This window comes from Telmatherina bonti (assembly GCF_933228915.1).
Source record: "Telmatherina bonti genome assembly, chromosome: 20".
NCBI classification, from domain to species: domain Eukaryota; kingdom Metazoa; phylum Chordata; class Actinopteri; order Atheriniformes; family Telmatherinidae; genus Telmatherina; species Telmatherina bonti.
Genome location: NC_136618.1, coordinates 34,267,934 through 34,281,635, shown reverse-complemented (window position 1 = coordinate 34,281,635; position 13,702 = coordinate 34,267,934). Strand labels below are relative to the sequence as shown.

At 48.4% G+C, this 13,702-nt stretch overlaps 1 protein-coding gene across 8 annotated transcripts in view; it reads right to left on the bottom strand.

The window, feature by feature from the left end:
- The window catches only part of LOC306771154 (uncharacterized protein), a 148,388-nt gene that overhangs the window by 18,272 nt on the left and 116,414 nt on the right, over positions 1 to 13,702 (bottom strand). For all 8 annotated transcript variants that reach the window (XM_079260237.1, XM_079260236.1, XM_079260238.1 and 5 more), the window contains one exon: positions 832 to 1,829. In XM_079260237.1, coding sequence (XP_079116363.1) covers positions 832 to 1,829 — 998 coding nt within the window. The remainder of the gene's footprint in view (positions 1 to 831; positions 1,830 to 13,702) is intronic.

The following is a 13,702-nucleotide window of genomic DNA, read 5'->3' as shown; positions in this document are numbered from 1 at the left end:
TGGCAGCACAAGCAGCAACTTAATCATAAATGAAAACAATGAGCCAAAGCGACGTGTGAGTCTGTTGCACCTGCAGGAAGGTGTCTACAGGTGTAAAAAGTCAGTAGCAACAAAAAACAGAAGCAGCCTGAAGGTGATGGTTTGGTAAAACAATGAAATGTCACGTTTCTCTCCATTTTCCACAAAGTATCCTAAAAGCTTCTACTTCTGCACCTACTGACACGTTTGTGGGTAAATGAGCACATGTGACCACTTCAAAGTGCCTCTTTATGCCAGTTGTCCACAGCAGCCAGACGACAGCTGCTTCACTCACATTGGTCTGTTGGAGCTCACCACAACGCGCTCGCGAACATTTTAGTTTGGCAAATTTAGAGAAAAGTGTCCATGTCTCCATCTACGTAAGTATTTATCTACCTACCAGTACCCATGTAATATCCTGCAGTATTATAATACTCTTTTATTTAGGTGAAAACTTTAATTTGCAGTATTTTTTGAGTCTCCCATAACAAGGTTACAACTGGGCCAAAAGGCAAAGCGCGTATTTGATCCCAGCCGGAGTGAAAAGGTTGTAAAAGCATTTGGTAAACTGGGATTTGGTTCCTTTTTGGGATTCACATGGTTACTGCATCTTTGTGTGTTCATGTAAAAATGACAACGCAGAGCTTTCTGCTCTGGGAAAGTGTTAGCCAGCTAGCCAGTTAGGACTGGCCTGGAAAGACACGCTGACCCAGCAGTAAGTTATCCATCCCCCCACGCTAGTGCTCAGAGGTCCCTCTGGCGGTGCCGCAAGGGACAAACCAGAGTTTATTTCATACAAGTGATGACTCCTACCTTGGTCTTCTTGTCTGCGCTCTCTTTGCTCGGCGTGGTGCTGCTTCCAGTGGCTGCCGGCTTCGCAGGCTTCTTGGCCTTCTCAGCTCCGTCCTTCTCGCCGGCCTTGTCCTTCTCGCCGGCCTTGTCCATCTCGCCGGCCTTGTCCTTCTCGCCGGCCTTGTCCTTCTCGCCGGCCTTGTCCTTCTCGCCGGCCTTGTCCTTCTCGCCGGCCTTGTCCTTCTCGCCGGCCTTGTCTTTCTCGCCGGCCTTGTCTTTCTCGCCATCTTTCTTTTCCGCCATCTTCTTGTCCTGCTTCACCTCCTGTCCCTTCTTCTGTGCTGCTTTTTCATCAAGCTGAGCCGCCTCATCCTCCTTCTTCGTCTTCTTTGCATCATCCTCGTCTTGCTTGGCGTCGTCCACCTCTGCTGCCACCTTCGTCTCTGCGTCAGCCTTCGTCTCTGCTGCCACCTTCGTCTCTGCGTCAGCCTTCGTCTCTGCTGCCACCTTCGTCTCTGCATCAGCCTTCTTCTCTGTCATGTCATAGCTGGTATCCAGCCTGGCAGGAGGTGCCTGTTGCTCTGCATCGTCCTTCGCCTTCTCAGGGCTTTTGTTCTCTGCTCTCCTTTCCTCTCTGGAAGTCTCATTTTCCTCCATCTTTTCCACTTTCTCAGCCTTCTCACCTACGTTGTGTGTCATGTCAGCATCTCCCATATTCTCTGTTTTGTCCTGCTTGGCAAGAGATTCTTCTGCCTCCTGCACTTTGTCCTCTTTTACTTCCTTGTGCTGAACTGACTCCACTTTCTCCGTCTCCTTTTCCACCTTTTCTTCTCGTTTCTCCATCTCCTTCATTTCATCTGCTTGTTTCTGGTCTTCAATGCTTTCTTCCTCCTCATGTTTCTCCTTCTCCGACCTGCCGGGAGTTTGACTGTTTGCATATTCAACCTTCACACTCTTCTCCTCAGGTTCCACCTTCTTCACATCGTCATCCAACTTCTCTTCCTTCTTCTCAGATTTACCTGCAAATAAAGACACAACCAGGTGTTTTAGACACGGGGTAACAGTTCATCCTCTCTGAACTGACTGGCCAGGATGATATTTATATCCTGCTAAATCAAAAAATCATTCATAGAATATAAGTACTTTCATAATTAAATTATTAATTTATGTTTATTTATTTATTATTGAATATTAAATAATATTTATAAATAATATTTAAAAATGATGTAATGTAAAATATTTTTAAATGATCATTTTTATTTAATTTGTGCTTTAATTATCGTTAAAACCAAAAGAGAAAATGTGAGATATTTTCCTTGCTGCTGAGTCACGAGACTTAGTGACCAAACATCCTCTTTACGTTTTTTACTTTGTCTATTAGGAGCTAAAACGCTGTGTGGCTGGAATCTTACAGCCCCCCCACCTTCACCACAGCTTTGCTCAAACTGAAGACAAGTGGTTTTGGGCTGATGGGTTTGATGACTTATGGAGGAAGCTGCAGAGTTTTCAGCAGGTAGTAAAGCGAGAAAACGTGGAAAAGTAAATGATAAACTAGAGGACAAAGGGATTGGGGATGATGCAGAGCAGGAAGCTGGACGCTCTCATCAGATCTTCCTTTATTAGGTTATCTCTTTCGAAAGCATCAAACAGATTGTAAACCACCTGGTCTAAACTGATCTCCACCACCGTGAAGTGGACTGGACTCACCGTGGATTCAGTCCTCTTAAAATATGTTTGTTTTTATCTCTGAAAGAAGCCTTTTATCATACTGTAGTAGCCTTTTATCGTACTGTAGTAGCCTTTTATCGTACTGTAGTAGCCTTTTATCGTACTGTAGTAGCCTTTTATCGTACTGTAGTAGCCTTTTATCGTACTGTAGTAGTCTTTTATCGTACTGTAGTAGCCTTTTATCGTACTGTAGTAGTCTTTTATCGTACTGTAGTAGCCTTTTATCGTACTGTAGTAGTCTTTTATCGTACTGTAGTAGCCTTTTTTCGTACTGTAGTAGCCTTTTTTCGTACTGTAGTAGCCTTTTTTCGTACTGTAGTAGTCTTTTATCGTACTGTAGTAGTCTTTTATCGTACTGTAGTAGCCTTTTATCGTACTGTAGTAGCCTTTTATCGTACTGTAGTAGCCTTTTATCGTACTGTAGTAGCCTTTTATCGTACTGTAGTAGCCTTTTATCGTACTGTAGTAGTCTTATCGTACTGTAGTAGCCTTTTATCGTACTGTAGTGGCCTTTTATCGTACTGTAGTAGTCTTTTATCGTACTGTAGTAGTCTTTTATCGTACTGTAGTAGCCTTTTATCGTACTGTAGTAGTCTTATCGTACTGTAGTAGTCTTTTATCGTACTGTAGTAGTCTTTTATCGTACTGTAGTAGCCTTTTATCGTACTGTAGTAGTCTTTTATCGTACTGTAGTAGTCTTTTATCGTACTGTAGTAGCCTTTTATCGTACTGTAGTAGCCTTTTATCGTACTGTAGTAGCCTTTTATCGTACTGTAGTAGTCTTTTATCGTACTGTAGTAGTCTTTTATCGTACTGTAGTAGCCTTTTATCGTACTGTAGTAGTCTTTTATCGTACTGTAGTAGCCTTTTATCTTACTGTAGTAGTCTTTTATCGTACTGTAGTAGCCTTTTATCGTACTGTAGTAGTCTTTTATTGTACTGTAGTAGCCTTTTATCGTACTGTAGTAGTCTTTTATCGTACTGTAGTAGCCTTTTATCGTACTGTAGTAGTCTTTTATCGTACTGTAGTAGCCTTTTATCGTACTGTAGTAGTCTTTTATCGTACTGTAGTAGCCTTTTATCGTACTGTAGTAGTCTTATCGTACTGTAGTAGTCTTTTATCGTACTGTAGTAGTCTTTTATTGTACTGTAGTAGCCTTTTATCGTACTGTAGTAGTCTTTTATCGTACTGTAGTAGCCTTTTATCGTACTGTAGTAGTCTTTTATCGTACTGTAGTAGTCTTTTATCGTACTGTAGTAGTCTTTTATCGTACTGTAGTAGCCTTTTATCGTACTGTAGTAGTCTTTTATCGTACTGTAGTAGTCTTTTATCGTACTGTAGTAGTCTTTTATCGTACTGTAGTAGCCTTTTATCGTACTGTAGTAGTCTTTTATTGTACTGTAGTAGCCTTTTATCGTACTGTAGTAGTCTTTTATCGTACTGTAGTAGCCTTTTATCGTACTGTAGTAGTCTTTTATCGTACTGTAGTAGTCTTTTATCGTACTGTAGTAGCCTTTTATCTTACTGTAGTAGTCTTTTATCGTACTGTAGTAGTCTTTTATCGTACTGTAGTAGCCTTTTATCGTACTGTAGTAGTCTTTTATCGTACTGTAGTAGCCTTTTATCGTACTGTAGTAGTCTTTTATCGTACTGTAGTAGCCTTTTATCGTACTGTAGTAGCCTTTTATCGTACTGTAGTAGTCTTTTATCGTACTGTAGTAGCCTTTTATCGTACTGTAGTAGCTGTGAATTGATCCACAGGGTCATGATGCTGCTCATCTCCACGACAGCTAGAACTACAGACCAATCCCGCTCAGTTCGCTCCATCGCTGCAGGTTTTCCATCTGTCCCTGCTCCAACACACCACGCTCAAATCAATGAGTCAATGTGCAGAAGTTCATTGGCTGTTGGATCCATTTAGCTGAGCCAGGTGTGTTGGAGCAGGGACACATGAAACCTGCAGCCCTTGCAGGAGTGGTCCTGTTTGAAACTACAAACCTGAAAAGCTTTACCCTGTAAATAAAAACAGGATGTCACGACATGAAAACATGTTTTCCAGCAGAAGATAAACATGTCAGATGATGAAACAGACATTTTATCACTCGATGGGAAATCAGCAGCACATCTGGAAACAGCTGGAACAGCAGACACAAAATGCTGCAAAGCAACTGGTACAAATCAGAAACAGCTGGAAGAGAATTTGACAACTAATCAGATTAATTGCCAGTTTGCTTGCTGTTTGCAGTTCTGCTCCTCTTTAGCGCCCACGCTGACAGAAGCGCCTCCTGCTCAGCTGCTGTGTGGCGCCACACGCATCAAAACGTCTTCTTCACCTCTCTGCAGCGGTAGAAGAGCATTTTTTCTTCTGTTTTAGACTAGAACCAGAACTTTATGCCCACTTAGCAATGCAGTTAGTCAGAATGAACATGACCGGGTGGAAAAGGAGCATTTCAGAGAGGCAGAGTCTCAGATGGAAAGGTGAGCAGTTTCATCAGTCAGGGACAAACTGGGTCTGAGAAGTCTGGAGAAACTTCAGATGTTACTCACCGTAAAGTCATGAGCACTGAACATCCATCTGGTGCAAAACATCAAAAGATTCAGAAGGAGTCTCTGTGTGCGCAGGACAAGGACTGAGGCGAAAACTAACTTCTGCATTGTAGGCAGACGTGACTCTGGACTGCATGGAGTCAGGAAGAGCTCCAGACATCTCTGCCTGCGAGGACAGAACTGAACCGACTTCCTCAGAACAAAGAAAAACTGTTCTGTGACCAGATGGAGGAAAATGTCTAAGTCTCTCTGTAAAACGCTGCGTCATGCAGACCGAGGCGTAGAGCAAGCATCAGCACATAAATGCAGAACTTTATGGCAGCAGAGTTCATCGGCAGTCTAAAAAGTACCTCCCACAGAAACACAACCAGTTTGGAACAGGTTTAGTTCTGCAGCGTGGTTGGTAAAGGCTGGATTACAGATTACAGCTGCAACATCTGCTTTGCTAACAAACAGCTTTCTGGTAAAATAAAACGGATTTTATTCCAGCTGTCAGTCCATCCTTCAGATGTGTTCACACTAAACATCAGGTTAATCCCATCACACACCAACCAACCGCTGAATACCAGTAATCCCACCGCTCCTGCAGGCCACTGGCATAAACACACACTTCCCCATTCACACACACACACACACACACACACACACACGCTCTGGGTTAAACTGGGTAGTTACACCGCAGCTAGTGTCAGCTCTTACTACAACTCTTATTCAGCTGTTTATTTCTACTGAAGGTGGGGTGGAAGGCAGGTAACGAGGACGGAAGGTCAACGATGGACTTATTGATCATCAGGTGAAGGTAGGGCTGGGCGATATGACCTTTCAGTAATATCCCGATATTTTTATGGCATGCCACGATATACGATATATATCTCAATATTTACCTCAGCCTTGAATGAATGCTTTGGTGCATACAATCACATCAGTAAGATGATTTTGTGTCTCCATTAAAACATAACTGTTCATACTGCATTAAGATATGCTGATTTTAAACATTCATGCCAAAAGGATGAAATTGTAACGAAGCAAACTGATCAAAACCGTATTTATTGAACAGTTAAAGCAGCGGCAGAAACATGTCATTTTAAAACAAAGTAAAGTGACTTTGCATGATATAATAAATGCAACGTATGAAAATAGGTGCTCTAGGGGGACTTTTCAAATGATGAACTATTATAAGGCTTTGCTTTATGGATACGTTTTTGAGTTGTCGTGTATGTTTTTAATCGCAGAGTTTAGCGTAGAAATCAGTCTTATAATCCAGGCAGAATGTCCTCGTATCGTCTCCAATAAACGGCTTCAGCCAGTTTTTAATTCAGGGTTTGATTCCCACTCCTTTCTGTACTTTCTAGAGACATGAGGAGCCAGATAAATATGCTTGTGTCACACACAGTGGATGAGGTGAGTCAGTGACAGAGGCTGTGAATGTAATCAAATAGAATGAATTGTTTTTGCGTGACGTGAAAAACGTTGTAATTTACTCACTCTGTAATCCAGAGCGGGATCAGTGGTGGATTTGGCTGTTCGTTGTGACTGTAGGTGGAGTCGTGCAGGTGTCCTCTCTGCTCCTCTGACTGGCTGCAGCTGCAGCCGGAGCGACTGAGTGCTTTAGGACGGGGAGAGACTCTCCTTCTGACAATAACTTTATAATATGCGCTTTAAAGTCAGTCGCCAAAACACCATGAAAGTCTCCAATAACTCCTGTAAAAGTCGCTAGGTGTGTCGCTTTTCACAAGAAGTCGCCAGATTTAGTGAGAAAGTGTCTCCACGCTGCCTCTCATGACGTAGCACGTAGCTCACGTTATGTACGTAACGAGGTGCGCTTGCTTTAACTCTCTGTGCAAAGCGGTGCAGAGTCGAGGAGGAGGGAGGAAACCCCCCCCACAGCTAAAAACACCTGCGTGACAACAGGATACTCCAATATGACGAATATAGACATTTTCTATATCGTACAGGGGACTAGCCACGATATCTCCGGTATATTCAATATATCACCCAGACCTAGGTGAAGGTCAGCGATGGACTTATTGATCATCAGGTGAAGGTCAGAAGGTGAGACAACATTAAAGATGAACACTTTTATTTCCTTTTATTTCTAACCTGCTTAAATCCCTCTCCTCTACTGCCAGTAAGACCTGAACCCAGACCAGATCCCAGACCAGATCCCAGACCTGAACCCAGACCAGATCCCAGACCAGATCCCAGACCTGAACCCAGACCTGAACCCAGACGAGATCCCAGACCAGATCCCATACCTGAACCCAGACCAGATCCCAGACCTGAACCCAGACCAGATCCCAGACCAGATCCCAGACCAGATCCCAGACCTGAACCCATACCTGAACCCAGACGAGATCCCAGACCAGATCCCATACCTGAACCCAGACCAGATCCCAGACCAGATCCCAGACCTGAACCCAGACCAGATCCCAGACCAGATCCCAGACCTGAACCCATACCTGAACCCAGACCAGATCCCATACCTGAACCCAGACCAGATCCCAGACCAGATCCCAGACCAGATCCCAGACCTGAACCCATACCTGAACCCAGACGAGATCCCAGACCAGATCCCATACCTGAACCCAGACCAGATCCCAGACCTGAACCCATACCTGAACCCAGACGAGATCCCAGACCAGATCCCATACCTGAACCCAGACCAGATCCCAGACCGGATCCCAGACCAGATCCCAGACCAGATCCCAGACCTGAACCCAGACCAGATCCCAGACCAGATCCCAGACCAGAACCCAGACCAGATCCCAGACCTGAACCCAGACCAGATCCCAGACCAGATCCCAGACCTGAACCCAGACCAGATCCCAGACCTGAACCCAGACCAGATCCCAGACCTGAACCCAGACCTGAACCCAGACCAGATCCCAGACCTGAACCCAGACCAGATCCCATACCTGAACCCAGACCTGAACCTAGACCAGATCCCAGACCTGAACCCAGACCAGATCCCAGACCTGATCCCAGACCAGAACCCAGACCAGATCCCAGACCAGATCCCAGACCTGAACCCAGACCAGATCCCAGACCTGAACCCAGACCTGAACCCATACCTGAACCCAGACCAGATCCCAGACCTGAACCCAGACCAGATCCCAGACCTGAACCCAGACCAGATCCCAGACCTGAACCCAGACCAGATCCCAGACCTGAACCCATACCTGAACCCAGACCAGATCCCAGACCTGAACCCAGACCAGAACCCAGACCAGATCCCAGACCTGAACCCAGACCAGATCCCAGACCTGAACCCAGACCAGATCCCAGACCAGATCCCAGACCTGAACCCAGACCAGATCCCAGACCTGAACCCAGACCAGATCCCAGACCTGAACCCATACCTGAACCCAGACCAGATCCCAGACCTGAACCCAGACCAGATCCCAGACCTGAACCCAGACCAGATCCCAGACCTGAACCCAGACCAGATCCCAGACCTGAACCCATACCTGAACCCATACCAGATCCCAGACCTGAACCCAGACCAGAACCCAGACCAGATCCCAGACCTGAACCCAGACCAGATCCCAGACCTGAACCCAGACCAGATCCCAGACCTGAACCCAGACCAGATCCCAGACCTGAACCCATACCTGAACCCATACCACATCCCAGACCTGAACCCAGACCAGATCCCAGACCTGAACCCATACCTGAACCCAGACCAGATCCCAGACCTGAACCCAGACCAGATCCCAGACCAGATCCCAGATCTGAACCCAGACCAGATCCCAGACCTGAACCCAGACCAGATCCCAGACCTGAACCCAGACCAGATCCCAGACCTGAACCCAGACCAGATCCCAGACCTGAACCCAGACCTGAACCCAGACCAGATCCCAGACCTGAACCCATACCTGAACCCAGACCAGATCCCAGACCTGAACCCATACCAGATCCCAGATCTGAACCCATACCTGAACCCAGACCAGATCCCAGACCTGAACCCAGACCAGATCCCAGACCTGAACCCAGACCAGATCCCAGACCAGATCCCAGACCTGAACCCAGACCAGATCCCAGACCTGAACCCATACCTGAACCCAGACCAGATCCCAGACCAGATCCCAGACCTGAACCCAGACCAGATCCCAGACCTGAACCCATACCTGAACCCAGACCTGAACCCATACCAGATCCCAGACCTGAACCCAGACCAGATCCCAGACCTGAACCCATACCTGAACCCAGACCAGATCCCAGACCTGAACCCAGACCAGATCCCAGACCTGAACCCAGACCAGATCCCAGACCTGAACCCAGACCTGAACCCAGACCAGATCCCAGACCAGATCCCAGACCTGAACCCATACCTGAACCCAGACCAGATCCCAGACCAGATCCCAGACCTGAACCCATACCTGAACCCAGACCAGATCCCAGACCTGAACCCATACCTGAACCCAGACCAGATCCCAGACCTGAACCCAGACCAGATCCCAGACCTGAACCCATACCTGAACCCAGACCAGATCCCAGACCAGATCCCAGACCTGAACCCATACCTGAACCCAGACCAGATCCCAGACCTGAACCCATACCTGAACCCAGACCAGATCCCAGACCTGAACCCAGACCAGATCCCATACCTGAACCCAGACCAGATCCCAGACCAGATCCCAGACCTGAACCCAGACCAGATCCCAGACCTGAACCCAGACCAGATCCCAGACCTGAACCCATACCTGAACCCAGACCAGATCCCAGACCAGATCCCAGACCTGAACCCAGACCAGATCCCAGACCTGAACCCAGACCAGATCCCAGACCTGAACCCAGACCAGATCCCAGACCTGAACCCATACCTGAACCCAGACCAGATCCCAGACCTGAACCCAGACCAGAACCCAGACCAGATCCCAGACCTGAACCCAGACCAGATCCCAGACCTGAACCCAGACCAGATCCCAGACCAGATCCCAGACCTGAACCCAGACCAGATCCCAGACCTGAACCCATACCTGAACCCATACCACATCCCAGACCTGAACCCAGACCAGATCCCAGACCTGAACCCATACCTGAACCCAGACCAGATCCCAGACCTGAACCCAGACCAGATCCCAGACCAGATCCCAGACCAGATCCCAGATCTGAACCCAGACCAGATCCCAGACCTGAACCCAGACCAGATCCCAGACCTGAACCCAGACCAGATCCCAGACCTGAACCCAGACCTGAACCCAGACCAGATCCCAGACCAGATCCCAGACCTGAACCCATACCTGAACCCAGACCAGATCCCAGACCTGAACCCATACCAGATCCCAGATCTGAACCCATACCTGAACCCAGACCAGATCCCAGACCTGAACCCAGACCAGATCCCAGACCTGAACCCAGACCAGATCCCAGACCAGATCCCAGACCTGAACCCAGACCAGATCCCAGACCTGAACCCATACCTGAACCCAAACCAGATCCCAGACCAGATCCCAGACCTGAACCCAGACCAGATCCCAGACCTGAACCCAGACCTGAACCCAGACCAGATCCCAGACCTGAACCCAGACCAGATCCCAGACCTGAACCCATACCTGAACCCAGACCAGATCCCAGACCTGAACCCATACCTGAACCCAGACCAGATCCCAGACCATAACCTGGTGAGTTCCTTTCTCCGTCTGAAACTGGAGTTCAGGAGTGTGACCCTGAACACTGTTCAGCAAAGGAAAACCTGAAACCATGACATCATAGAAACCAAAGCCGGTGGATTCCCACCAGAGAGGACAAAACATGGAACAAAGCTTTCATGTTCTTCTTTCACAGCGAGGAACTCGCCGGATCAACCTGATCCTCTTACTAAAGCAGAAACCTGATGCGCATCCCAGCTGGGGATGAAAGGAGGTGTCACCCAGCCCACCCACTCTCACACTGCTTCCTGTGGGATTTGCTTCAACAAGCCCACTCTGTCCACGCCTCGTTGTCAGATAAATGATGAAGAGAAGGAGTGGTCTTCTTCATTTATCTCTGCTGTCACCCTCATGAAGAGTTCTTCATCAGTTCATTGCCCTCCCTCTGGTGGCATTCCCTCTCGTGGGAGGATTTTTGGGACGAAATGTTTCTCGTCGGTCAGCGAGGAGCGTTTCATTCAGCTTCGTAGGATCAAAAATAAGTCAGTTGTTTAGTTTAAAGATCATTGTGCCGGTCTAATGGCAGTCTGATGACAGCTGGCTGCATTATTTTCGTATAAACACACATGTAGTTCGACGTGATAAATCACTGTAATATCCGTCCGTTATGGGGCGTCACCATAGCAACGCGTTAATCAACTGATTCCCATCAGCTGCTTTTGAGAGGTGAACGAGAAAAATTGCGCTGTAGGTGTTTAGCATAAAAACTACATCGAGCTCAACATGAAATGGTTGCTATACTTTAGCATAATTAGCTAGTTTTGTGTAGCATAATTAGTGGGAGGAACACCACTCTGTTGTGTGTTGCTCTAGACCAAGGTTATGTGGCACAAACAATTCTTTTTTCTTTAAGGCTTAGATTTTGTGAAGTACTAAACTGATTATTACAAATTATGTAAAGTAAAAACAAAGAAAAGCAAAGAACGACCACACAAAGGTAATTTAACAACACAAAGAAGCATCGTCTTGCTCTTTCTATTGATAGGATTCAGTAAAATTAGGGATGGCTGAATACCATGTGCGTGTACTTGTATTTGGTGTTGATAAATGTATACCGATACCACACTATCACCGCTACACACTAGTCAAGCTAGCGCAGATGTGTGTGATGACATGCTTCGGTGGGTGGGTTCTGATGGTAGGGGAGGAAGCCGGTCAGATCTGGCAGGCCCAAACGTGTTGTGAGGGTCTGCTGGGAACGTCTGGCTGAGTCCCCCATCAGAGCGAGCTTCAACTCCCACCTTCAGCAGAGCTTCAACCATGTCCCAAGTGAGGCGGGGGACATTTGAGTCTGAATGGGCTGTGTTCCGTGCCTCTATTGCTGAGGCGGCAAGCCGGAGCTGTGGCTGTAAGGTTGTTGGTGTCTGTCGTGGCGGTAATCCCAGGACTTGTTGGTGGACACCAGCAGTGAGGGATGTCGTCAAGCTGAAGAAGGAGTCCTATCGGGCCTTCTTGACCGACGGGCTAAGCGGCATGCGGCTTCGGCTGTCGCCAAGGCCAAAACTCGGGCATGGGAGGAGTTCGGCGAGGCCATGGAGAAAGACTTCCGGACGGCTTCGAGGAGATTCTGGTCCACCATCCGGCGGCTCAGGAGGGGGAAGCAGTGCTCCATCAATACTGTGTACAGTGGAGATGGGGAGCTGCTGACCTCAACTCGGGACGTTGTGGGTCGGTGGTGGGTATACTTCGAAGACCTCCTCAATCCTACCAACACGTCTTCCCATGAGGAGGCAGAGCTGGCGGACTCAGGGGTGGACTCTCCTACCTCTCCGGCTGAAGTCGCTGAGGTGGTCCAAAAGCTCCTTGGCGGCAAGGCCCCGGGGGTGGATGAGATCCGCCCGGAGTTCCTTAAGGCTCTGGATGCTGTGGGGCTGTCCTGGCTGACACACCTCTGCAGTATCGCGTGGACATCGGGGGCAGTACCGCTGGACTGGTAGACTGGGGTGGTGGTCCCCCTCTTTAAGAAGGGGGACCAGAGGGTGTGTTCCAATTACAGGGGAATCACACTCCTCAGCCTCCCTGGTAAGGTCTATTCAGGGGTCCTGGAGAGGAGGGTCCGCCGGATAGTCGAATCCCGGATTGAGGAGGAGCAGTGTGGTTTTCGTCCTGGTCGTGGAACAGTGGACCAGCTCTATACCCTCTTTGGGGTCCTGGAGGGGGCATGGGAGTTTGCCCAACCAGTCTACATGTGCTTTGTGGACCTGGAGAAGGCGTTCGACCGTGTCCCCCGGGGGCTCCTGTGGGGGATACTCCGGGAGTATGGGGTACCGGACCCCCTTGTACGGGCTGTCCGGTCCCTGTACGACAGGTGTCAGAGCTTGGTCCGCATTGCCGGTAGTAAGTCGGATCCGTTTCCGGTGAGGGTTGGACTCCGCCAAGGCTGCCCTTTATCACCGATTCTGTTCATAACTTATATGGACAGAATTTCTAGGCGCAGCCGAGGTGTTGAGGGGATCCGACTTGGTGGCCTCAGGATTGGGTCCCTGCTTTTTGCAGATGACGTGGTCCTGTTGGCTTCATCTGGTCGTGATCTCCAGCTCTCGCTTGAGTGATTCGCGGCCGAGTGTGAAGCGGCTGGGATGAGAATCAGCACCTCCAAATCTGAGACCATGGTCCTCAGTCGGAATAGGGTGGATTGTCCTCTCCGGGTCGGGAGTCAGGTCCTGCCTCAAGTGGAGGAGTTTAAATATCTCGGGGTCTTGTTCACGAGTGAGGGAAGGATGGAGCGCGAGATCGACAGACGGATCGGTGCGGCGTCTGCAGTAATGCAGAGTCTGCGCCGGTCTGTCGTGGTGAAGAAGGAGCTGAGCCAGAAGGCGAAGCGCTCGATTTACCAGTCAATCTACGTTCCTACCCTCACCTATGGTCATGAGCTGTGGGTCGTGACTGAAAGAACCAGATCTCGTATACAGGAGGCTGAAATGGGTTTCCTCCGCAGGGTGGCCGGGCTCTCCCTTAGAGATAG